This window comes from Diorhabda carinulata, chromosome 1, assembly GCF_026250575.1.
Source record: "Diorhabda carinulata isolate Delta chromosome 1, icDioCari1.1, whole genome shotgun sequence".
NCBI classification, from domain to species: Eukaryota; Metazoa; Arthropoda; class Insecta; order Coleoptera; family Chrysomelidae; genus Diorhabda; species Diorhabda carinulata.
This window is the reverse complement of record NC_079460.1, coordinates 31,113,363-31,139,804: the sequence shown is the minus strand read 5'-3', so window position 1 is coordinate 31,139,804 and position 26,442 is coordinate 31,113,363. Positions and strand designations below refer to the sequence as shown.

Below are 26,442 nucleotides of genomic sequence, written 5' to 3'. Positions count from 1 at the left end.
AAAGATTGAAAGAAAATAAATAAAAGTACAAGATTTGAAAGAAGGTAAAATGTACTTTTTAACATTGTCCCAACCTTAATAGCACAAATAAAATGTAATTATTATACCTAATAGCAAGTTTTATGGAAAAAACAGTTGTGAATGTTAAATAAAAATACATATATGCCATGCGAAATTAACAAACTAATATAAATATCAATGCGAATCTTCAGTTATAATGTACATTTGCAAGAGGTTGATATTTAAGTGAAATAAAATATAAAACATTTCTGATTAGCCATCACACATGCTATATAACAGACAATAATGCAAAATAATCACAAAAAAGTGGAAAAATTCAGACATGTGCCTCTAAATATGCTTTGTAGTGAGTATTCAAAGACTAAGGTCAATAGGTTATAACATATAGTTAGTAAGGATCATTCAAACAAAATTTTGAAAGTTTTCTGTGTAACAAGTGAATTATGAACAATAAGTCAATTGTTTTGAGTTCTTCTGGTACTAATGGAGAAATAGCATTTTTTTCATTGCATATGCTTCAGATAATCTATAAAAAAGTATCCATATCTGTATCTGTATCTAAGCTTCTATTATGGGTATTGCTTCAAGTTATACCCGTTAAACTTTTATGCACACACTACAATCTCAAAAAAATATAATTACATTTATTTATTTCGACTCACTATCATTTACTCATAGAAAGTTTCATTCACTATATTGGTCTCCTCAATATTGAGTTATTCTTTAGATCGAAATCATAAAAATAATTACATATTTACATTATATTACAATAACTACATACTATACATTATTTATAGTTTACCTGTAAAACTTTTATGAACGAATTGACAAAAATTTAATGAATAAATTATAGAATACCCTGATAGAAAATGAATAGGTGCTATTGTGTTTCTTCAACAAAAATAATAACATCATGAATATATAAGTAATGAAAATGTTTTGGTGTGTCTAAAAGCAATGTAATGTCGGACGTACGATTTTGGTTACAGAAATCAAAATTTTATGGATTACACATTTTTTAGTTATGGACTATGAGTAGTATCTTTTAATGTAAAGAAATAGAAATCAAAATTTTATAGGTTAACATTTCACTCAGGTCACTTAGGTACGAACTGTTAGGAGCATATTTTAATAAGAAAACCGTTCATTGTTTGTGATAATATTAGTATAAAAATAACATAGATTAGATTTTTAAAAAATTTAAAACATTCTTTGGTTATTTTTATACCACTATAAATTAGTACATTTTCGGCCCTTTACTTATTGCTCCCTTTAGCCCGTTTAGTACAACGAGGTGGCTCGCAGTGGCCACAAGAGCGGTGATAACTACACTAGCTATGATACAGTGTACACTTGTCAACTCTGCAGCTAGTAAAAAACCTATTGTTTACCTTACGGTTATCCTCTGAACTATCCTATGTCTTCCATTTTTGTTTTGTTGTGTTTTGGTACGTCTCGTTTCGCGTCCAGTTGTGTTTGTACAGTTTTTTTTATACAAATGCTGGATACTGTTATAATTAAATACCATATATTTTTCTGTGCTTATGAAATTCAAAGTTTGAAAACCATCGGTTTACCTTTTTAATTCAAAGATGTAAACAAAATGTAGGAATGTTCGACGGGGTGCCTTCAAATGTTTCGATATTCTTATATTTTGCTGTCCGCTGTAGTTTGTGTGATAGTAACTTCATTTTGCCAAGGTAATTGTTTTTTAAGTCAGAAAAATTGAAATTATTTATTTTGGGCATGCTTTTACGTATCTTTCATTTATCCACATAGTCCATGAATTTTAAAGGCAGAGTAAAAATATATTATGTGAATATCTGTTTAACCCAATATTCGTAGAATCGATAGGAAACATTATGAATTACAGAAATTCGACTTGCAGGAATATTTTGAGAATAAAAACTGCATACAGCTCACTTGATAGCCCTTGTGGTTAGGATAATAACAACCCACAGGCATAATATAAATCTGCTGATCAACCTTCGTATTAATCTTAAGATCAAAATCATGTCATCTGGAGCTGGATCAATAAACATTTAACAATTTAAGAGTAGAATATATTGTGTAGAGCTAGGCACACCAGTTAATTATTAAAGGATTATAAAGAAACTGTCCAAGTTTACATTTATTTCTTGTTTAATTCAATAAATCTTCTTCACAGAATACAATTCAATATGAATATAATTTAAAAATAGTTACTTTGTAGTCTCGCGTGTGTTTCTTCTTGATCAAAAACATTATAAACAATGATGATGAGCATACACACATATCTTATTCTGAATTATTTTAAAAATAATGTGAAATTCTTGCTATAAGAATATAATATAATTGAATAATTGTAAATTTCCTAATTTTGCAGTTGTTATGAATTGAATAAATACCTCATTATTGTGTTGTGCTATATTTACTTTTTTGTTGAATTCTCTGCTTTTATTGCTTAGTACCATTATCTTCATGCTGTAGTTTTGTTCAATTTATAAGAACATTATCAATTCCTTTCTTAATCAGTTGCAAGTTATTGAAAAGGCTTCTCTTTCAGAACTTTAGGTGTTTTCGAAGTTATACTGCCTAGTTACATCTATTAAAAATTTAAATCTATGTCAGAAGAAAATTATATTTTTCTTTTATATTATGAGACAAATGTTTTAGAAAGACCAATATAAATCCCCATTACTTCTTCCAATAATCCATTTGGTTCTCCTTCTTCTGTGGAAATTATCAAATGATCTCAACTTGTGACAGGAACAAACTTTTTTTTTATAGCACTAGGAACACTGAATCCAATTGGATTTGTCCATGATTTCAATAAAAATCACCTGCATTGATAAAATTCTTGTGGTCTAAAAATGTTTATGAAATTATCCATTCTCAAGTGGACACTAAACTCAATTCCTGAATTAGAAAAAAAAATTTAGGCAGCACAAATCTGTTGTTTAGATATATTTCTTTTAATTGTAATTGCTTCATGATAAACTTGTGGCATCATTGAGGGTTCTGAATACAATGAAAACCCAATGAACTTGAGTTATTAACATGTTGATTTTTATCAGGGTGGGGCAAAATCTGATATAAAATTTGAATATTTTTATTCTTTGAAATTATTGTTAATTATTTTAATGTATAAGTCTAAAAATTTTAATACAGGCTTGTTTTCCTTCTCAACCTATAAATTGACGTTGTCCAACAATTGCACGCATTTCGCTAGTTAAGTGAAGTGAAAACATATAAATAAAGTAAAATGAGTGGAATAAAAGAGCACCCAATATGGCAGTAATAAAATTTAGGTGTTATGTTTAGTTTAGGAATTTGGAATTATGTGCTTCTTTTTTGTTGTTTTTGCTAAAAGCAGGTACTTCTTTTGATTTTTGAAAAAACTTTTATATTATGTTTTTATCTGGTTCTGAATAAAAAAATTAATTTAAATCATGATGTTAATTTGAAGAATCAAGCGATTTAAATTAGGATTTTAATCAGCACAAGCCTGATATGTAAATAATTGTACTATTACATTTGTACACTGAATTTGTCTATATTTCTTTTTAGGAAATGAAACCCCTTTACTGTTATACTCCACTGTATATGAAATACGCCTAGTTAATTCTTCTAGAGCTTACAAACCAGAAATCATATTTAAAAATACAAAAAACTCAACATCATACATATCAACATTTGATTACCATTATGCACTTAGAAAAATATTTTGGGGTGACCATGAGAACGAAAGTATTTTCAGTATCAACTACTATTCAAAAGGAAATGCTTCTAATAAAGTAAGTAGATAAGGTTTTCCAAATGATAAATAACCATTTATATAAAACTATTTTCTGTTTTTATGATATATGATTTATATGAACTTTTAAAGTATTCTGGCCAACCTAGTAAGTAGTTGATTTACATATGTTGATGTTTATAGCATCTTGGCTTTTAGAGGCAGGCAGTTAAACATTTTTCTATTTTGTTGAATACATTTATATGACACTCTAGCTTTGCAGTGGGGATTTTAGATTTTGAGAATTGAATCTCAATGACAGAGAAAAGAAGTTTTATAAATTTTTTTAATTATGCCTCAAAAATAACAGTAATAATTGATAATGATAAAATTGTAAACTTCTGTAGCTTATTCTTAATATTTACCTTTAGCAGAGTGAAGGCTTAATACATTTTTCTTGCTTTTTGAGAAGCAAAAGTGTCATTATTAGTTTATCACAGCTCATATTATAAATCTGGTTCTGTTTCTGATTAGCTTTCACACTCTCGAACGAAAGATTGCAAAAGCAATAAATAATTAGTTGAAATAAGAACAATTAGATGGAGCCACAGACTATAGTAAATTCTCAGAACATTTGAATTAATATATTTTTTGTTATAGGTAGAAATTATTAATGATGTTATAACACCAGATGGTTTAGCTTGTGATTGGATAACAAATAAATTATATTGGACAGATAGTGAAACAAATAGAATTGAAGTAGCCACCATTGAAGGAAAATACAGAAAAGTTTTATTCTGGACTGATATTGATCAACCACGAGCAATTGCATTAGTTCCGTCTGCAGGGTAAATATTTGAACAAAACAGTTATTGATTTTTTTCAAAAATTTGTATTCTTCACTGAAAAAGTTGATCTCTATCAAAGTTAATTCCGTTACCGATTTTTTTAGCTTTATATTTTGGACAGACTGGGGTGAATTTCCAAAAATTGAAAGAGCAAGTTTAGATGGTAATCCAATTTCAAGAAAAGTGATTGTTTCTGATTACATATTTTGGCCAAATGGATTGACTATTGATTTGAAATCAAGCTGTGTATACTGGACTGATGGCAAACTAAATTTTATTAAAAAAATGGATTATGATGGAAAAAATTTGGTAACAGTCTTAGCAAAAAGATCTGGATATCCATTTGCTTTGACCCAATTCGACACCAAGTTATATTGGACTGATTGGGATCCAGGGTAAACTAACTATTAAAAAATCACAGCAAATTTTCAATAACTCTCCTTAATGTAATAGATTATCACAAGAATAATAGCAAATTTGAAAAAAATTGTATTATACAGTTTGAATCTAAAAAACCAGTTGAATTAATTTGAATTTTTTTATAATGACCAGAAAAGTTGTTAGCAGTGAATATTATATTGACTTAATTTTCATCCCACAAAGAGATTTTAAAAAATGAAAATTGCCAATGTATATTAAACATATATAAATAGTGTAATTGAAGTACCAATAAGAATTACTTTTCGTTAATAAAACAGGTTTGGGAACAAAATTGAATTACAAATGTTTTCTCAAGAAAATCTAGAAATCATTCATAGACTAGTAAGTTCATTGTGAGAGGGTGTAATAGTGTACTGATTATAAAAGTCAAAGTTTTAGATAATGTGTCTTCTTATAGGATATTACAAATAAGAATATTGAATCCATTTTCCATCACTGTAGCATTAAAACTACAAATTTTCTGAGAAATTGCTTCACATATTTCTATGTAATTTTTAACATATATTCTGTAATGGGCTAGCTTAATCCTGTATAAACTGTTCCATGTTACATTTAAACCAAGCATACAATTATTATTATTATGTAGGTGTGCTTTGTTTAACAATTATACATTATTCATATACACAAAGTTTTTGCCCACCCTATAGTTTGCGTGATACATAAATAAAAACAATATGATGGATTTTGTTATTTATATTTTGAAGATAGGAATATAATAATAATAGAACTAAAGTCTGTAATTGGTACATACATACTTTAATAATTTCGTTTCGACAAATAATCGTCGTCTATTTGGTTCCATCCGTTTTTCAGGATATTCCAAAACTTTGAAGTGGAAGTAGGACCCTGCTTCCTTACTTCCATGTCCAATTTGTCCCATAACAACGCAATCGAGTTGAGATCGGGCGGCTGTGACGGCCAAATCATTACAATCTATCAAATACTATTTGCTCAACTTAGAGGAATGTTTGGGGTCATTGTCATGCCGGAAGATAGAGATTTCTTTACTGCTACACTTTCAAAAAAGCCAGCTCTTCTCAATCTCCTTTTCACTTTAGAAAAATAGATTTGTTGATGTGGACTGCTATCTCTGTACGTTCTAGCGTTTTACAGGGCTAAGTGAGACTAAACTACAATCATAAACACGAGAAATAATTCACAGTTGAAGAATTTGTTATACCTTTCCAGTAATGCCTTATTGTTCTGGATCTATAAGTCTTCTTCATTTCCAAGATTTTCTTGTGGCAACATTTGTGATAAACTTGTTTCCCAGAAGTTGTACACTTCTTAAACTATGGCCGAGGAGATTCTGTACACAATAATACAAACACAATAATGTTTATGTTTTAGAGCGATCCATTATTTTGATACAGCAGGTCAACAAAAACAACCTACAGAACTACTACCAGTGCAAAACCCTATGGCGATACATGTGTGGGATTCTCGACATCAACCAAATATTTCTAGCCCATGTCAAACAAATAATGGAGGATGTTCTCATTTATGTCTTCTGTCTCAATATCCACCAAAGTACTCCTGTGCTTGTCCAATTGGTTATAAATTAATGGATAATTTAACTTGCTATGATAAGCCACAGGAATTATTGTTATTAGCAAAAAGACCTGAAATTCGATTGATATATTTAGATTCCCCGGAATATAGTTCAAGTGCTTTACCACTTGATGTAAAATATTCAATAGCAGTCGATTTTGATCCAGTTGAGAACTACATTTATTGGTCAGATGATGAAGTTAGGAAAATTCAGAAAGCAAAATTAGATGGTACAGACCAACAGAACGTTGTATGGAGTGACATAGAACACCCTGATGGAATTGCTTTAGATTGGATTGCAAGGAATATATATTGGACTGATGCTGGAACTGATAGGATAGAAGTTGCCACTCTTGTCAGAGGATATAGGAAAGTTATTATTATGGATAAATTATTTGACCCAAGAGGTAAATAATCCTTAAAAACAAGTATAATACTTTTAGAGTAGGTAATTCAATTTACTGTTAATATTAAAATACTTTCACATCTAGGAATAAATTTTTTCTTTTAATAGATATATGATTTTACTTGCATGATTCTGGGATAGAGAAATAAATATCCAAATACTTAAGAAAATAAACACAAACAAAAATCTCGCTACAAAATATTGAGGAATAGGAGCTTCAAATATGCTAAATAGTAAAAAAACTGCCTTAACAGTGAGTACGAATTGGATATTTGCCACAGTTTTATAAAATCAGTACAAACATAATTAGTGCAAAAAGCTTTATTTTTACAAATTAATGGAAACAGAAATTGACAAATTAATTTGCGAAATGGGACACGGACTAGTACTCTTAAAAAATTGACATGGTTAATCACAAGAAGAGAAACAAACAAATTAAACGACGGTGTGATTGATCGAAGAAAGGAATGAAAAGAGGAAGAATAATAAAAGTTGAGTAACATGAAATAACAAATAGAAATAGAGAAGCTGTATTTTAGAAGAGAAGGGTAGAAACAAAATGGCACAAACAAGAGAACAAGGCAGCCTTAATAAGCTTATTCATGAAATTAATGGTAATTTTAATTGTGATATTTTGGACAAACCAATAGTAATAGTGCTGACGAGATTAATGACGCAATTCTTGATGACTAAGGAAAAAAATTGAAACTGAAAAGTAGCCCTCCTCAAAAGGAGGATTTTCTACTGCCAAAAGTGCCATCACCAAATCCATTTTACGATTGTAATGGTGATGTATGAATGTTCTGTACATATTCAAAATGAAAAGAAAGTGGCAACATCTGTATACGAGGAGCCTAGAAAGTGATTGCTATGAGTTAGTTTAATAGTGGGGACCAAGAAACATAAAATGTAACCGCCATTGGAGGAGAAGTTGGAAATCTAATACTGTGACAGGAATTAGAAGTGAAGACAATTGCCGTCATTGGAGGTTGAGTTGTTATGTGTAGTCGGACAAGGACACATGTATAAAAAACTAGAATTTACTTCTTTCAAAATATAATCCAAATAAAAAACATGAATACTTGACGCTAGTAAAATAAATCTTATATATAATCAAATTACGTAAATAAAACAATTTTCTTCATACTTTTTATTTGGAATGTCTTAAATAGTTCTTGGATAAATTTATACTGTCTCAACTTTGTGTTACAAGACAATGTATTTTAAGCCATGGTTATTTCTAATTAAGAAAGACTTCTTTTACCACATTCAACTTTTACTTTTGCAGTTGAGAGTATTCCATTTTTTTATTGGCTTTGTGTTTTCTCTATCAGGGTAAACTTTAACTTATACCCTTTTTAAATCATTTGGTTTTTCTAGAAACAACCTTTTGAGTCTGTTTATTTTTGATATGTTTGGTGTTCTTCCTGTTTATTTTGTCATATCCCTGCTCGAACCTAATAATTATGCTTGTATTCTTTCTTGTATTTATAGCTTGTAGTTTCTAATTCCCAAAATTCATCATCTACTAATTCTAGAGCTTCGTTGATATATTCGCACAACTTTTTTTTACTACTTCTTTTCTCTATCATTTTATAATTTTTTAATACTATTTATTTTTGTTCACTAGGTATTGCAGTGGCACCGGAATTGGGCTGGGTATTTTGGTCAGATTGGAATGAAAGAGAACCAAAAATAGAGCGATCCAATCTTGATGGTTCAGAAAGGCTACAAATAGTTACCGAAGGAATAGGATGGCCAAATGGTATAACACTGGATGTTAAAATGAGAAAAATATATTGGGGTGATGCTAAATTAGACAAAATTGAATATGCAAATATGGATGGAACTAACAGAAGAGAACTTATAAATGATAATGTGCCTCATGTATTTGGTTTCACTTTGATGAATGATTATATTTATTGGACTGATTGGCAGCGAAGAGCTATCGATAGAGCTAATAAAGAAACAGGTAAATAAATTCACAGATTTATTGTATCATCTGCAGTTTCGGACATCCTAGAATTAAAAGCCATAAAATAATGATCCATACCTGAAACCATTTTTCAATCACTTTTTTGGATATCAACTTCAGTACATGATTTCTTAGAACTTAGAACTTTGAAACGAGACAAAATATGGCTGGAGCCATATCAGAGAAATATGTTAGTTATTTAACAGGGTGTATTAAGTTTTTGGTTCTTTTAAAGACATTTGAACACCAATAAAGATTTCAAATTTATGGTTGTATTATTACATATAATTTTACAGAACATTAAACGATTATTTTAGATTAGAGATTGATGCTGAATTTTTTTCAGGAAGTGACAGAGAAGTAATTGTTGATCAAATGGAAAATGTTATGGGGCTTAGAGCTATAAATTTGAATGCCTCCATAGGTTGGAACTTGTGTAAAGATAATAATGGTAATTGCTCACAACTGTGCCTTTACAAACACAATCAAGAAAGAATATGTGCTTGTCAAATAGACCATGAATTAAAAAAAGATGGAAAAACTTGTGTGAAGCCAAAAGCATTTTTGTTATATTCAAAACGAACTAATATAGGTAGAATTGGAATTGAAAATGAACATTATGAAATTACGATTCCAATAGCAGGCATAAAGCATGCTAGGTAAGTAGCAACTTTTTTAATATAATTATGACTTTAATAATAGTATATATGTATATTGTTCAGGTGACCAATTAATATACAATGATAAGCAGAAGACAATGGAATATTATTAAAAAGTACTTTTCATTTTTGGAAGAAAATACACTATATTTATTGGATCAAATACAATTCTTTTTATGATGACCTACGATTAGACATTTTTAAAAAGTTACAAAAGGTGGAATTATAAAATTTTGTATCATGGGGATTCTTAGATTTGAGAAAATATTGGAAAAACTCAACTTATTACATATTTAGTAAATAAGTACTTCTCATTACCTTTAATATTTCCTATAACAATTACATTTTTTTTTCAAGAGATTCTATAAAAACCTAGATTGTAGGTTGTACAGGGGTAATTCCAGCTTCAGAGCTGGCTCGAAGGAGATCATTTCTTGCTCCTACAAATGTCCTGTTCAAAGAATTTTCTGTATTGCTAGTAATGGCAAGGCATTCTGTAACTGGATAATTTGTAGTGCATTTCTCTTCCCCATATCTCATCAGGTGCTTCCTGACGGTTCAATGTTCTGTAAGAAATCCAGTGAGAAAGTGTAGTATAACGTGTGATATCCAGATATTTCTTAGCTTTCAGAGCATTAAATTTCCCAAAGAATTGTTTGAAGTAGTCCAGTTGTAGAAGCATATGGCGACAGTAATTCTCTTTATATTCTTTTTCCAGTCTAACTCTCTCTTTTACGTGCACTTTCCTATCCCACAAAAAGATTAGAATCCAATGAACAGTTTTTGCACCCCTTTCTTGGCAAGTATTGTTGGCCTCTTTTTATCCTTTGGGTCACCTAGTTTGTTTCCAGGTTTATTTCCACACCTCTCAATGGCAAGTACTTTTATCAGATAGTTTCTCTTACAGAAGTCCGTATAATCCAGCGCTAGTTTTCATAGTGGTTTTCAAACCGTTTGTATTGCATTTGATGGTGTGTATGGTAGAATAAAACTAACTTATTGATCACATTCTCACGATTCTCTTATGACACGTACTTGCTTAGAGAGAACCACGTTCTGCTTTTTAATTCTGTCATTACCTGTACCTTCTTTCAATAACACAAAATTGCCTTCCGGGCTAATCCATCTACCACTTTGTATAGAGGTATAATAATCATCAGTCTTTTAGTGGGGAACCTTCTTATAATTTTAGTGATACACACAAGCAGGTCTTTGTACTTTATATTTGACTTATTTTCATTAAACTTAGCACACTCTCAAGTGTATATAGTTAAATGACAATTGTTAACCATTAACTAAAATCTAATATAAATTAGATTGTAAATTATGATTGATATATTTTATTTATTAAACTTGATAAAGTAATATTACTGTTGTTATAATATTGTTAATTCTCCTTCTTGCATAGTGCCTCTCCTGTTATGTTTACTTCATTTACACACAAAAATATTAGTCCTTTTGTATTGCTGCAGCTGTTAGTTTTGCCATTGCATCACGACTTTCGTGAGTAGTTTACAATTTTATTTTAAATTTTTAATATATATATATATATATATATATATATATATATATATATATATATATATATATATATATATATATATATTGTCTCTCTCTTATAGAATGAGAATGAAATTATTAGTATTTACTTTTTAACTAACAATGAGTGTAGTTTGTAGAAAATAATCCAAGTATAATGATTTTATAAAAAATCTACAATTTTTTTACCGTTTTATTTAAACTTCATGAGAACACAAGAAATTTGGTATTTAACAATATTACTAAACTTGACTGAACGTGAAAAATGAATTGAAACAGCTACATTAAAATAATTTTGGATATCGTCCTTCAGTAGTATATTCAAATTTGTTAATCACTTTATAAGAAACTATCCCAATGGATATTTTCATCCTGCAAAGTTTGTAGGCTTCTATCAGAATAGTCACTGTAGTCAGCCATTTCTGCGACAGTATCTTGGGACTGTTTATTTAAATCTCCTTTATCTTCCATTTTCGCTTTTCCCTTTTTCTCGCTTTCTCCTTCTTTGAAACATATGACTTGTACTGTTGCTCCTACTTTTTCATCATTACATGCAATACTGTTCAAACTGCTTTTATCAGAATCTGGAAATTTCTTTTTAGAATCATCTGAAATTGGACTTTCTTTGATGTGCTTTCTACGTTTCCTAAGAGTTCTCTTGGCGGATACCTTTTTGAAGTCAGTGCTTTCACTGTTTGAAAAATTATCAAGTGAAGAAGTTAGAGATTTCATGTTTTTCTTATGTTCAGCTTCTCCAGTTTTACGATTTCTAAATTTTCTCAAATACTCACTTGGTGTAGTAGATAAGAGATAGTCTATTCTCTTGAATAACGAAGATTTCTTTTGGGGTATCACCCACCCAAAACTTGATGTGGAACTTCTTTTTCTACCTAGGTATCTATAGGATGGAACAAGGTGGGATTTTTTCATAAATGCTTCATTTCTTCTAGGAGTTACGTGAATTCTTGAGCAGCAGCCAGTTTTATTTAGATGTGAATATTTCTCTTTAAGTTTTACCATTGCATCTGCGTTTGCTCTTCGAAATACTTCATTAACATGAAAAATAAGGAGTATATGACATACACACAACAACAAGGCCAAAAATATTTCGATGGAAAAATGTGGAATCGAATATATGTGAACCACAATTGGCTGTGCCATAAACTTTCCAAAATTGTTAATTATATCTTCCATATTTAAATTTAATTTTGACAACAAAATTCTAATATCACGATTCTGGAAAAAAATTTTAATGTCAAATCATTATGTCAGCTGATAACCATAGAATACTATAAGAAGGTGAGTGAGAACTGTCATTATTTTGTTGATGATTTGGATGGTTCAAAAGTGTTTGTATTTACCTTGTTTAGAATTATTATTTTAGTTCTTGGCTAGTATATACAGGTGGGGGTGGTTGGCTTAGGTCAATTTTCAGAATGGTGGAAAATGCTTTGCAAAAAGTACATATTATGAGATTTGACCTGCAGAGCTCGGTCGTCTGGATGCAATGGTTGTAGTGTTATGAAACTGATTAAATGCACCAGAATTAGCTGGCTTGCACTGAGAAAGCTTTTAAAATATGTCTGAAGACGATTCAATAATACTAGGATTAGGATTATATTATTAGCACCTTAATGCTACTAGCATATAAATAGTTTAGATGTTTTTAAATGAATAAACTGTACTTTTTTTGCAAGAGATAAATTCTAGATTTCTAGTTTGTTAATCGTAAAGATCCATAGAAATTAGATTTAGAGATAGTAAATACTACCTTTACTTTTTTGTATGCAACATTGGTTTTATCTGGATGGATAATTTGGTATATATTTTTAAGATATTGTTACTTAGAAAGAAATCATCTTGAAGAAAACTTTCAGGAGGACACTCAAATTACTAAACTTTTAGTTTTAAATCATATCAAAAATACAATGATTATTGGAACTTGTGATTTGATTATCAAATTTTTGGTTTTAGTGCCATTGACTTTGATACAAATACAATGCGTATTTATTGGAGTGATAGCAAACTTCGCAGTATAATGAGAGCATTTTTGAATGGTTCTGATATCCAGAAAGTTATAGATTTAGGTTTAACATCCCCGGAAGGCATAGCTGTTGATTGGTTAGGGTTAAATATATACTGGACAGATCCAGTGTCTCATAGAATCGAAGTTTCTAGACTTATGGGTAGAAGTAGACGTACTTTGTTATGGAATGAAGCTTATGAACCTCACAGTATTGTTGTAGATCCTGAGGAAGGGTAAGAAAATACTATTACAGTATACAATACATATAAATATATATATATATATATATATGCTTATTATTTTAGATATATTTATTGGTCTGAATGGGGCTCTACAAATTCAATTAAAAAGGCCGCTATGGATGGAAAAAATCAGTCTAAACTCATATCAACTGATAAACCCGCCAACAGCCTTACATTGGATTATGATAAGAAACGATTGTACTGGACCGAACGAGAGACTCCTGCTATTATGTCGTCTGATTTAAATGGAAATGATCAGAAGATCATTTTCAAGGAAAATACTTTTGAACCTGTAGGTTTGACACTCTACAAAGATCTGATTTATTGGAGTGACAATAAAACAGGTAAAATCATATTTAGAAAATATTCTTATTATGTACACAATACAGTTGATTCATTTGAATTAATGAAAATGCGAATTGAGTTAACAGTTAGATATATGTGAAGTTTTATTGATCCCTCTTTGGTTAATAGCAATTTGTCTAATTTTGATTTTTGCAATGAGAATTTCATGAAGGTTCATGTATTGATAAAAAATTGTCATCTCATTTATTTAATCAAGAATTGAACTTTCAAATTATAAAAACAGTCCTGAAAATATTAGAGAAATCCGATTAATATATTAAAAAAGGTTTTTGTGTTAGTGTTGAAATCACATTATAGCTAATTCCAAACAATATTCATCTTACATAATAAATGTTTTTATCTAAGTTGCTCTTCATTTCAAACATGTAACAATTACCATATTACAAAAAGTTATTAACAGCTGCTTGTTTTTTTCACCATAGATTATCAAATATCGTTGTAATTAAATACATAGTCAAAATGTTCAGAAAAATAAAAGAAATGGATTTTCCTATTTTTACATTATCAAGGTGCAGTATAGAATCATGTGTAAAAATCATCAACGGCTGATTTTTTTGAGCAGCTTTTTTAATTTAGCAAATCTTTATATTGAAATTATTATTGAAAACATAATATACTGATACGTGAAGAAGAAACTTATTTTCCTAAAAATTTATATTGTAATTGAAATTTTATAACAAGACCTATTGTGAGTAAATTGTAGTAAATAAAAGTGAAGTATAAGATTTAGTGACCTAAATTAAGAAATAGAGAGATTGGATCAATTGAGTACAAAGGCTCAGATTATTTGGGACAAGTCGTAGTAAAGTAAATTCGTACTCTATAATTAATTTCATCCTTTCTTTCTTTGTAATTATAATGTATTTTATTTGAAATGAATTTTTATGTATTGAAAATTCTCTTTTAGGTGAAGTGTTTCGTGCAAACAAAACCGATGGTTCGAATAAAGTAAGAATTAATAAAATTGAGGGCGTAACTGATTTATTGGTACATTACCAATATAAAAATAGAAATACAAATCAGTGTGCCACAAGTAATGGTGGTTGTTCTCATCTATGTCTTGCACTACCACCGAAAGTGGATGAAGAACAAACAGGTTACACATGTGCATGTCCAAACCATTATACATTGAATCAAAAAGAATGTATACGTAAGTAGTATTCAATATATTGAAGTCTGAGCTAACGTGACCATCACATATGTTACTGTTTAATCAATGGTTAATTAAACAGTTACTTAATTCAAATAATTGATAAATTAATTACTATATTCTTTATTTTAGCTCCTATTAATTTCATGATATTTAGTTTAAGAAACTTAATAGTTAGGTTAGTTCCTGATACATCTGATTGCCCAGAAGCAGTTTTACCAATACAAGGTTTGAAAGCAGTAAAGGCAATAGATTATGACCAAAGAACAAATTATTTATACTGGGTAAGTCCGTGTTTTAATTTTTTTGATGTTCATTTTAGCCAAAAAAATTATTTATTTGTTAGATCAAGTTGAAAGATTATCATATATGTCGTGACAAACTTTAAATTCCACAATAATTACTTTTAATAGATATCCCAATAAGAATGGTTCATGGTCATGTCTTTGAAAAATTTTTTACCTAGTATTGTAATTCTTGAACTGTGTATTATGTAACTTCTTGCTTCAACTGTTGTATTCTTATTACAACAATTGTGTTCAAAAATCTACTATTTTCTTTTTTAGATTGATAGTAAATCTCGATCGATAAAAAAATCGGAAGCAACGGAACAAAAAATGGAGAGTGGAAAACCAAAAACTGATATGAATATTGTTTCAAGTCATAAAGAAATACAACCATTTGACATTGCTCTAGATCCAGTGGGTAGATTGCTGTTTTGGACTTGTGAAATAAATGACGTTATTAATGTCACATACTTGGAAAATCAAAATTCGTTTGGCAATTTGGAAAAAAGAGAAAAAGAAAAACCACGTCTTATTGCACTACATGTAGATAAAAGGTAAACTTGACTTACTGTAAACTTGAACCTAATGTAAGATGAACACTTTTTCACAAAAGTAATGAAATCTGAATAAAGTTATAATGAAAATATAAAAAAAAGTGTGCTCTCTTCAGCAAAGTGTCCAATCAGTGAACAACGTAAAATAAACCTCATGTAGGGAAAAGAAAATTATTTAAAAAATAGCATTTTGTTCTAGAGTTTTTTTAAAATCAAATGGAGAATAGAGAATATGACTTATTCAATGACATGATCAGTCAAGCAACCTTTACTTATAGAAAAAGTTGCAGGGATTTAGATTTTTTGAACGTCTTTTGCGGATGACTTCAATAGTGGTAATTATAGCACACCACAACCTACTGTTTGGTTATGTAATTATAAAAAGGCTTCAACGGCAATAGCTGCGGTACTTTAACGATTTCGTTGGCCTGTTGAAACATTAAGTGAAAGTAGTATGATACCTACTTAATACCTTCCAATAAATTGTAAAGTTTAACAAAAATGCATTTATTCAGAATTTTCTTATATAAGCAGCATGCAAGTGCTACACGGGTCTAGAGTTTAATGATCTATTTGCATATTGAAAGACTACAAATACTAATTTATGGCGGGCAGTTATCACTAATAGAGTTATGGGAAATACCTACATTAAGAAGTACAACCAAAAACAAAGCTCTGTTTTTATATAATCTTCATAAAAATAGTTCGTAAATTGAGTATGGAAGTTGAAAGAATTAAACCCGAATGTGATTTAAATACTAATGGTTGGCTTCTAGGTTACTATTCTATACAGATGTTGGTAAAACCCCTCAACTAGTACGTGTACGGTTAGATGGCTCCCATAGAATAGTTATTACTAAAGCAAGTAACATAACTGCTATAGCAGTTGATACAGAAAATGATCTCATTGTTTGGGCACAAGGACATGGTATTTACATCAGTAATATTGATGGAGAAAATCAGTAAGTAAACATATCTAATTTCTATGGATAAAAAATAAGCAATATTTGTCGAATAATAGCGCTCACACAACATGGTATTTGGTGTTTGGTTTTAATACATATTGACGAAGCAAATGAAATAATAGTTTATGTTGACTACTAAACTAATAATGGATAAAGTTTGGATCTGCTACATTGGTTCAAAAGTTTAAGAACCATAATTTTCAAGTCCCCACAAATATGCCTATTGAGTTCTTCATACCCATTTTTTTATAAGTGGTTTCATGGACTCACGTGCTTGCTTCATCTCTTCTGGTACAGAGGGTAATTTATTCCCAGTATGAATTGGTACAGCTTTTAAATTCAGTTTTGAGGCATCAGTGAGAAGACACGATTTATCAGCTGAGTGAATCCATATTCAAATGGTTAGGTTAGGTAAGGTAACCTAACTCAGAAATAACCAACCTGAGTGTTTGAAGTTCATTCTTAGCAGATATATATTTATTTGTGTTGTTATATCTGTAGGCGATACAAGTCCGTTAGTATCAACTTAATTCTGTCTACAATTAGAAGATTAGATTATGCAAATTATTATAAATAATTATAAAAATTGTTTTGAATATTCTTAAAAAAATTATTGTAATCATTTCACATTGAAGGTATTATCAATTTAGAATCCAATCTTCATATGCCAATGAATTTTAAGAAAAATTGAGAGCAATTCCATTTTGCTTCCCTCTTCTATTATTAGATGTGGCATTGTGAATTCTAATAATAACCAGATAAACCTAGCTGTTACAAGTTTAACAATTTTCCATCCAATTTTGGTCAATTTGTGCAATGGTACTATGGAGGATTATTTATTGGCACCAATTTCACTTCCTCACTGACGGTCCGAAAAGACATTTTTTCTAAAAGAAAACTTCTGATTCTTTCAGAAGATTCACTTCTATTTTTTTGTAAATAATCTGTAGTATATGAAGAGGGTCTTCTCACTGGTGGAATCAAGGAGCAGATCATTTTCATATTTATGAACTAATTTACCTTCAGCTAACAACGAATGTTACTGAATTTGTCCAAATAATTAGTATAACAAAATTTCCCTCCAGAAATACATTTTTTTTTAAACAAACATTTTCTTCTAGGCATGTAGTACTGAATGAAAGTAACTCTATAATAACCCAACTAACAGTCCATCTAGGTTTCTTGTACTGGATTGACAAAGAATTAGATCAACTGCAAAGGATTGAAATATTATCAGGAAAATCTCGTTCAACTTTACCAATACAAGCAACACATATACTTGATTTGATCTCTGTGAAAAATTACACTGAAAACCTTTGCTCTAAAGTTACTCACAAGTGTTCGCATTTCTGTATTCATAATAGTACTTCATTAATATGCGCATGTCCCCATGGAAAAATCCTTAACGATGATAAGAGAACTTGCGTGGTACCTCCACATTGTGGTGATGATAGATTCACATGCAACATGCCGGAAAAGGTTAGTATAGTGTTTTAACTACAATATTTAGCATATTGATGAATTTTATTGTTACTAGGACAAAACAGAGTGTATACCAATTGCATGGAAGTGTGACCGTCAAAAAGATTGTGGAGATGGTTCAGATGAAGCAGATTGCCCAAAATGTCTTCCTGATCAATTTCGTTGTTTAAATGGGGAATGCATCGACAAAAAGAATTACTGTGATAATTATCCGCATTGTAGAGACAGATCAGATGAAAAGAATTGTTGTGAAAATGGTTATCAGGTAAATTTTCCATTAAACTCAAATTTTCACTAACATATTCTCCCATAATACTATCTTATTATTTTAAAAATATGAACTAAAAAATTAACAATTTGGGGCGATAAATTATCAATTCTTAAAATTAGCATGTACTAGAATCTTAATAAAGAGGAGATCTTTACCATAACTCATAAACCGCCCATAGAATAGAAAAAATTACCTTGAAAAAATCTTCAAGTTTATAGACTTGTAGGCCCGCTGCTAGAGAATATTATTATGTCCAAAAGTATAAAATCAAAATTCCCCTATTCAAAAGACATTGAAAATACAATCATCAGATTCTCTGCAAATTATAATAACAAACAAGCTATTTCCAACTGAGCAAAAAGGCTCAAAATACATACGGCTGAGAAGAACACCTCCTTATTAGTAAAATGATTCACAGAAACTACAAAGAACGAAAGTAAAGCCTGCTATTATCGTGAATCGATAATATATACCGAAAAGCTTACAACTGTATACCGCACATCTCGATTGTAGAAACCCTAAATATCTATAGAACATCAACCACCCCCATATCCTTCATCAGCAGAATCATGCAAAAGTGTAACACCGACCTTTACTTGACAGAATCAGACTCTAGAAGAACAAATAGCGGTGAGAATAATACAAATTAAGGTGTAAAAATAAATAATGGTAACTACCTAAGAGATTCCTAGTCTCCTCTACTGTTCTGCGTAGCTTTGTATCCTCTTAACTCGATACTAAATATCATGAACAAAAGATATCTATGACTTAATATTAATAGTTCAAAATGACGCTAAACTTGGCCTTGAAAATGGGCGAAAGCCTAATTCGTTAAAAGAAAGCTACAAAAAAAAACATAGAAGTGAAAACATAACAATCAGATCACTTAACCAAACTGAAGTGTATAAGTACCTGGGCTTAGAAGAGCACGACTAAGTCCAACACGAAGTCAAAACTGAAGAAAGAATATTACCGGAGAATAAGAGAGATACTAAAAAGAGAACTGTGTCCAAAAAATAAGCTATACTAATAAAAAAATGATAACATTACCTGTAATACCGGTAGTCTAATATAGTACTGAATTCATAAAATGGACTCAAGCAGATATAAGAAAAATATCTTGTACAGTGCATTACATCCGCGTACCGACATCGACAGATCATACTTACCCAGAAGAGTGGTGAGCATTGAAACAACCCATAGTCAAGGAAGGACTCACCAACTAGTAAAGAGATGAAAACAATAAATAAAACTGACAAAACAGAACAGAAAGAAACTGCTAATTATATATTAAAACTTCTAATTTGGATTTTTAAAAACAAAAATTACAATTACAATCTATGTTTATTGAGCAACGTAAGAACAAAGAATGAATTATTAAAAGAAATACAGTTTTTATTATCTTCTGCGTTTCCGCGAAGTCATCATATTTGTTATATGCTGTCAGCTGTTACTTCATATGCAACTCCTCCCCTCTAAGATGAGAACATAATGGAGTGGTGTTCGATTTTGGACTCTTCTATTGAATTTTCTTTCTTTTTCTGGTTTTTGCAGCATTTTTGCAGAGTTTTCTTGATTTTCTTCTTAAAAATCCATCCCAGTATTAATAAAATTATGGCTAGTAAAGATAAGCTACCAGAAATTTTGGGATAGTGGTTGGATATTGGGATTTTTAGTGGAAATTTTGGCAGTTTAACATTTGATCGATTCTATTTCTCCAGTTATGAATATTTGGTTCTTGTATGTGTTTAATACTCTCTCAGTAATTGGAATAGAAAAAATAGGATTCTCTGTCGACGTATGTTGAGTTTCAATGTCAGATTTCGGGTTTAAATCTTGAGGTCTGTCTGATTCTTTTTGTATGTCTTGAACAACATTTGTTTCTTGATTTACGGTGTTAGTGGGTCCTATATTATTCAGTATTTATTCGAGTTGAGGACTAGAGAGTGGAGGAATTTCGTCAGGATTTTGTAGGAAGTTTTCTATTATATCATCCGCATCTCGTACGTTATTTATTATTGATTCATTATCCATAGCATTCAATTCTATGCATGGATTTCTACTTAGGGCATCTGTGGCTGAGTTCGACGATCCTTTTTTATATTTGATGACAATCTCCATCTGACTAGTATAGAATTTTGGTCTTTCATGGAGAAGAGCCACTACAGTGGCTTGTGGTCTGAATATATTGTGAATTTTTGGCCGAAAAGGTATGGGTGTATGTATTTGCAGCTCCATACTATTGCTAGAGTTCTTTCTGAATCGTTGAATAGTTTATTTCGGCTGGATTGAGAGTCCTTGATGTATACCATATAGGGTGGTTATTTTGTGAAAGAACTGCGCCTATTGCCTAGTTGGAACTATCTGTTGTTACTTCAAATTCTTTATCGAAATCCGGATAAATTAAAATTGGTTCAGAACGTTAAAATATTTTTACATGTTTCAAAACAATCTATAAATTCTTTTGTGTGTATCACTTTTTCGTTTTTCTTCAGGCATTTAGTCATAGGCTTTGTGATTTTAGCAAAATTTTTTATAAATTTACGGTAGTAGCCTAATAATCCTAGAAAAGATTTTATTTCTTTTTGTGTTTTTGGTAAGGGAAAGTTCTTAATAGCTGAGATTTTTTTTGGGCTGGGTTTTATCCCGTCTGTTGTAACTATATGACCTAGAAATTCTACCTCTTTTCGTAAGAATTCCGATTTGTCTAATTGAATTTTAAGTTTCGCTTCGCGTAGTTTCGAAAAAACAAGTTTTAAATTTTGAAGATGTTCTTGAAGTCCGGTACTGAATATTAGTATGTCGTCCATATAGAACATACACACTTTATTTTGGAGATCTTTTAAAATTTCATCCATAACACATTGAAATGTATATGGCGAGATTCTTAACACAAACGGCATTCTAAGAAACTCATAATGGCCGTCATCGACACTAAAAGCTGTTTTTGGTATGGAATTTTTTCAATAGTTGAAAAATAGTTTGATCTTCCCAGTTTGTCGAGAATCGAATTAATATTTGGTATCGGATATTGATCTGGGATCGTTTTTTCATTGAGTTTCCGATAATTGATGACTAGACGATATTTTTGTTTCCCTGATTGGTCTTCTTTTTTATTGACTATCCAAATAGGGGATAACCATGGTGAAGTTGAGGGCCGTATTATGCCTTTATCCAGCATTTCATCTATCTGGTTAATTATTTCCTGTTTATGAATATAAGGATATCTGTACGAATTATAATGTTTAGGAATTTCGTCGGTCGTTTTAATTTCGTGTTTTGTTCTTACCGTGAAGGATAATTTATCACCAGCTTTAAAGATGATGAAAGAAGATGAAAGTTTTCGAATAAGCTTTAAGATTTCAGTTTTTTCTTCGGCGTTCATCTGGTTTGTCCTAATTAATTGTGATATATCGATATTTTTTTTTTTGATTTATTATTATCTTCGTTATTTAAGTTGAGTAACGAATTAATATTATTAGTATCATAACTAGATTTTTCAAATGACTACCTCTAAAGGTTCTTTAGGATTAACTGAAATTATTTGATCTGTTTTGTTTTGGATTTCTACAAGAGCAAATCCGTTTCTAGCATCAGGCAAAATTTGCGGTATATACAATGGTCCTATTTTACCTTCAATTATCAATATTTCTCCATTAAAAATAGAAGCAGATAACTTCTTTAGAATTTTTTGTTGTGGTTCTACTGAGAATAATATATTTGAGTTTTCTTTTCATCTATATCTGAGAGGTATCTCAGTATTTGGCCCTATTAATTTGTTATTTATAAGATCAATATTAAAGTTCATATTTCTTAAATCATTTAGTCCTATAATACCATCGAAATATTCGTGGAAATCAACTAATAGAAAGGAGATGAAATAGTTTGGATTCTGAAATTCAGGAAATGCTCTAAGTGTTCATTGATATACAATATCTTGACTACCCAAAGTTGTCATAATTTGTGCATTGATTCGATTAACGGAATTTGGATAAGTTTTTTCTATAATATCAGGTTTAATAATTGAACGTGAACTACCGGTATCTGTAAGTAATTTTAATTTGGGATTATTAATTTCTATGTAAGGTAATGCGTTTTCTGTTGAAATGTTAATTTCTACTAAGGTGTTCCTTGTTGTTGGCTCGTTTGGATAAAATTTTCATTTTCTGTCTTGTCACAGTTATAGTAAGTTTGATTTGGGTCATTGTCGTCCATATTCTGATTCTGATAGTAATGTTCGTCTGATTGGTCGTAGTCGTTTGTGAATAGCTCTTCGGAAGGAAAATTTGAATTCTGTCCAGAATTTCGAAATAGTTATTATTTGACCATCTTTGTCTTTGTGATAATGTGGAAGAATTTCTTGAAGTCGTTGACATAGGTGTTGGTTTAGGAAGTTGGTGCATGGGTTTTTGGTTTGGTCTGAAAACGTTTTGTGGAGGTCCAAATACTTGTCTGTTTGTCGGGTATTGTCTGAGGGGCATTTGTCTAGGTGGGATATTAATAGATTGACTGGGGAATTGATTAACTGGTTTATTATTGTCAACGGAATGATAGGGTTGTCTGTGGTTTTCAGGATAGTATCTTGGTTGTGAATAAGGTTGTCGATAATTACTATTAAATCTGGACGTCGTTGCTCGGTTATTGTCATTTAGATTGCCATATAATTTTTTAAAGTTTTCAAATTCATTCAGATAGGCCATTGCATCTTCCAGTGAGGCTGGATTTTTAAGATGCAAGTTATTTCTTAAGATACCACTACAACCTGCTATAAAAGTTCTAAGTGCAGTTTTATCATAATGGTTTATTTGGCACACTTTCTCCGCGTTAGTTATGTTAGGAATATTACTAATTTTCTGCGCTATACTACTTCACTACTATCCTGTCAGCTGTTACTTCATATGTAACTCGCTATATGGACAAATTGCAAATGAAATTGAAAAAGAAACAGTGAACCAAAAGCAGACATGGGCATGGTTCATTTACACACATGTCAAGACCGAAACGAAGTACTCATTAAGGACGTGCCAAGACCAAGCCATTGCCACAAATTACATGAAAGTTAAAATAATTAAAATTAACATAGACCAAAAATGCAGACTGTGTCGGACATTTAGCGAAATGATTCATCACACGTAGCTAGACGAGCAAGTAGACACAAAGTGGTAAACAAACAAGAAATTACAATAGTATGGTACACACAAGTATAGACAGACAGGCAGACGGAAAGATACTAGCAAACAAACCAGATCTAATAATAAAGGATAAAAAAAGAAAGCTATGCCTATTGATAGATGTAGCGATCCCATAGGACTACAATATAAGGACCTGTAGACTGAAATAAATTGAAATCTCAAAACAAGAGTAATACCTATCATCATAGGAGCAACTGGGTTAATATCCAATGTGACTTCCAACATTTACAAAGAAGTCCTGGGAAAACACAACCACATAGTGTGGGAGGTGCAGTGAATTCATCAAATCAAGTAATACCATAAATGCACAGTGTGCACTTGGTGTTACAGGACTAAAGCAACCCAACACAAGCGCTAAGTGGAAATTAATAAAAATAACATTTAACATCTGTTTGTAGTGTGCTAATATTAACTGCACCGGCATAATCAAGTATGCACATCGTCCACCAGAATCTGGCCAACATTTCAGTCTTCTCAAAACATATACACTATATTACAAGTACCAGCCTCAGACAGTACCGGAGAATGACAATGTTAGACTATATTATGACAGGTCCTTTATCACCGATAGACAGGTGAAGAATAACAGACCTGACATCGTGGTGGTTGATAGAAGAGTCAATTCAATCCTTCTAGTCGATGTAACCATACAGAAAGCTCAACGTTCTCCATAAACACCAGGAGAAACTGGCCGAATAGGCAGACCTCGCAATTAAGATTAAACAGATGTGGCATAGCAAAAATATTCTGATAATTAGTTTTTTTAAACTTTGTAGGAAAAATTTAGACTGATCTTGATATATTAATTGAGGGAGGGGGAAAAATGCTACTGGATTGACATGTTTGGGATATTGTATGTACTGATTGTGTTGAATGTTTGTGAAAATCTTAGATTTAACTCAATACGTTTCGTATTGAGTTTAGTACGAGCAAATCACAAGAAAAATTTAAAATAACTGTTGATAGTTTGATACATATTTGTTGTCTTTGTTGTTCAATGTATCTACATTCTATGAAGTCCCATAAGTTTATAAATTGGCTGCAGTTCTGTTAAGTTAAATTTAATAGTTTCAATTTGTTTCCAATCATTGTCAGGTATTTTTTTGGTTTTTTATTGTTTTTACATTACATGTGAAACATTGATTATACCACATCAACTACCAAAAGAAAAGTTGTCAGATACTGTGAAAATATAATACAATTCTCTTTATGGGTTAAACATTGCTGATTTTTGATTTTTATAAAAATAGGAGTCATTCTGTGTAATCTATAAAATTAAGGAGCAAATGTTTCCTGTTCAATAAAAGCAATAATCCGTTTTTATTTTCAATTCCTTAAACATCAAATAAAACAAAACTTTTTTCCTTTTTGTGAAAATAGTTCAAGACTGGTAAGCTTTTAGGAAATCATTATAACAATACATTTATTTTTAAACTGTCTTCTAGTAGTAGGTAAATTCATGAATGCAACAATTCTTCACTAATATTTCTTTAGAATTATTAGTTATTATTCATATATTTTTTCTTTTGTTTCAGTGTCCTCAAACTGAAGTGTGCCTTCCATCATCCTTAGTCTGCGACGGTAATGAAAACTGTGCAGATGGATCTGATGAAAAAGATTGCAAAGCATCTGGAAAACCCGTTGCTTATACAGTTATATTATCTGTTTTAGCTTGTATATTCGTTTTTGTCATAGTTTCAGTATTGTTATTCAGAAAAAGGCTTTTGCCAAGAGATGAAGAAGTGAACGATCAAATGGAATCTTTAAATCCGATGCATCCAAATGCTACTGGAAATTTGAAATATCGCAAAGGTAACATTTTAAGTTGATGTTAATCATTCTAACATGCATATATATTGTTCAATTGTTAAGGACACAAGAGCACAAAAGGATTATTTTAATTGTTGTTGAAAAAAATATAAACAAGAAAAATCATTCATTTGAATAATTATGTAAACATAATTAAGTTATTAAAGACACAAAGTTGCAGTTGTAAAAAGAACTAGGAATTTGAGAAATTCTAATAATGATGATGAATCAAATTAAATATATTTGATTCAATTTCAATTTGCAAGATGTATTCATATCAGCACTATTTTTCAGGCATACCAGACATTGTTCGAATGTCAATGTTAAATGATAGTGGTTGCCCGTCATCGTTTGATCGAAGGCATGTTACAGGTGCATCTAGTAGCTCAAATACTAATGGTTCCAGTGTTACTGGATATCCATGTGAGACTCTTAATCCTCCACCTAGTCCTGCTACCACAGCTGCTTCCACAAGAGGTAATAAATAAATAAATCCATAGATCCCAGTTTGTAATTATTTTTTTTTATAGGAAGTAGTCCTTCTCGGTACCGACCTTATCGCCATTATCGTTCCATAAATCAACCTCCACCACCAACTCCTTGTACCACAGATATAAACGACGAGAGTGACTACAACTACCCCTCAAGAGGTCGGTATGATGGTGGTCCATTTCCACCTCCACCAACCCCAAGATCAGTGTGCCATCAAGAAAGTTGTCCTCCTTCACCTAGCTCACGTTCGTCTACCTATTTCAGTCCTCTTCCCCCTCCTCCGTCACCTGTTGCTTCGCCTAAAGGAGGTTATGATTCATGACATAAGATTTTAAAATTTTTGTTGAGACTAATGTGTAAAAAAAGTATGTAATTTTATATTTGACACTATTGCTACAGTTATACATATATATTTAATTATTGTTAACGAGTCGTTTCCATTATTTATACC

General features: G+C 30.8%; 1 protein-coding gene across 1 annotated transcript; it reads left to right on the top strand.

Moving 5' to 3' along the window:
* The first annotated feature begins 1,415 nt into the window (after positions 1 to 1,415).
* Positions 1,416 to 26,418, top strand: LOC130899012 (low-density lipoprotein receptor-related protein 6). The gene is made up of 18 exons (XM_057808680.1): positions 1,416 to 1,721; positions 3,571 to 3,797; positions 4,397 to 4,584; positions 4,689 to 4,979; positions 6,376 to 6,983; positions 8,613 to 8,954; positions 9,304 to 9,616; positions 13,130 to 13,414; positions 13,487 to 13,767; positions 14,697 to 14,939; positions 15,072 to 15,223; positions 15,506 to 15,780; positions 16,557 to 16,742; positions 17,867 to 18,224; positions 18,283 to 18,492; positions 25,226 to 25,502; positions 25,794 to 25,976; positions 26,030 to 26,418. Exons 1-18 carry the CDS (start codon positions 1,655 to 1,657, stop codon positions 26,311 to 26,313), a joined length of 4,770 nt encoding a protein of 1,589 aa, XP_057664663.1. The 5' UTR covers positions 1,416 to 1,654; the 3' UTR covers positions 26,314 to 26,418.
* The last annotated feature ends 24 nt before the right edge of the window (positions 26,419 to 26,442 follow it).

Bases quoted from the DNA above. Each gene is read 5' to 3' on its own strand.
- LOC130899012 (XM_057808680.1), top strand. From the start codon at position 1,655: ATGTTTCGATATTCTTATATTTTGCTGTCCGCTGTAGTTTGTGTGATA. The intron at 1,722-3,570 runs GTAATTGTTTTT...ATTTCTTTTTAG, and splicing joins AGTAACTTCATTTTGCCAAG to GAAATGAAACCCCTTTACTG. The intron at 3,798-4,396 runs GTAAGTAGATAA...TTTTTGTTATAG, and splicing joins AAGGAAATGCTTCTAATAAA to GTAGAAATTATTAATGATGT.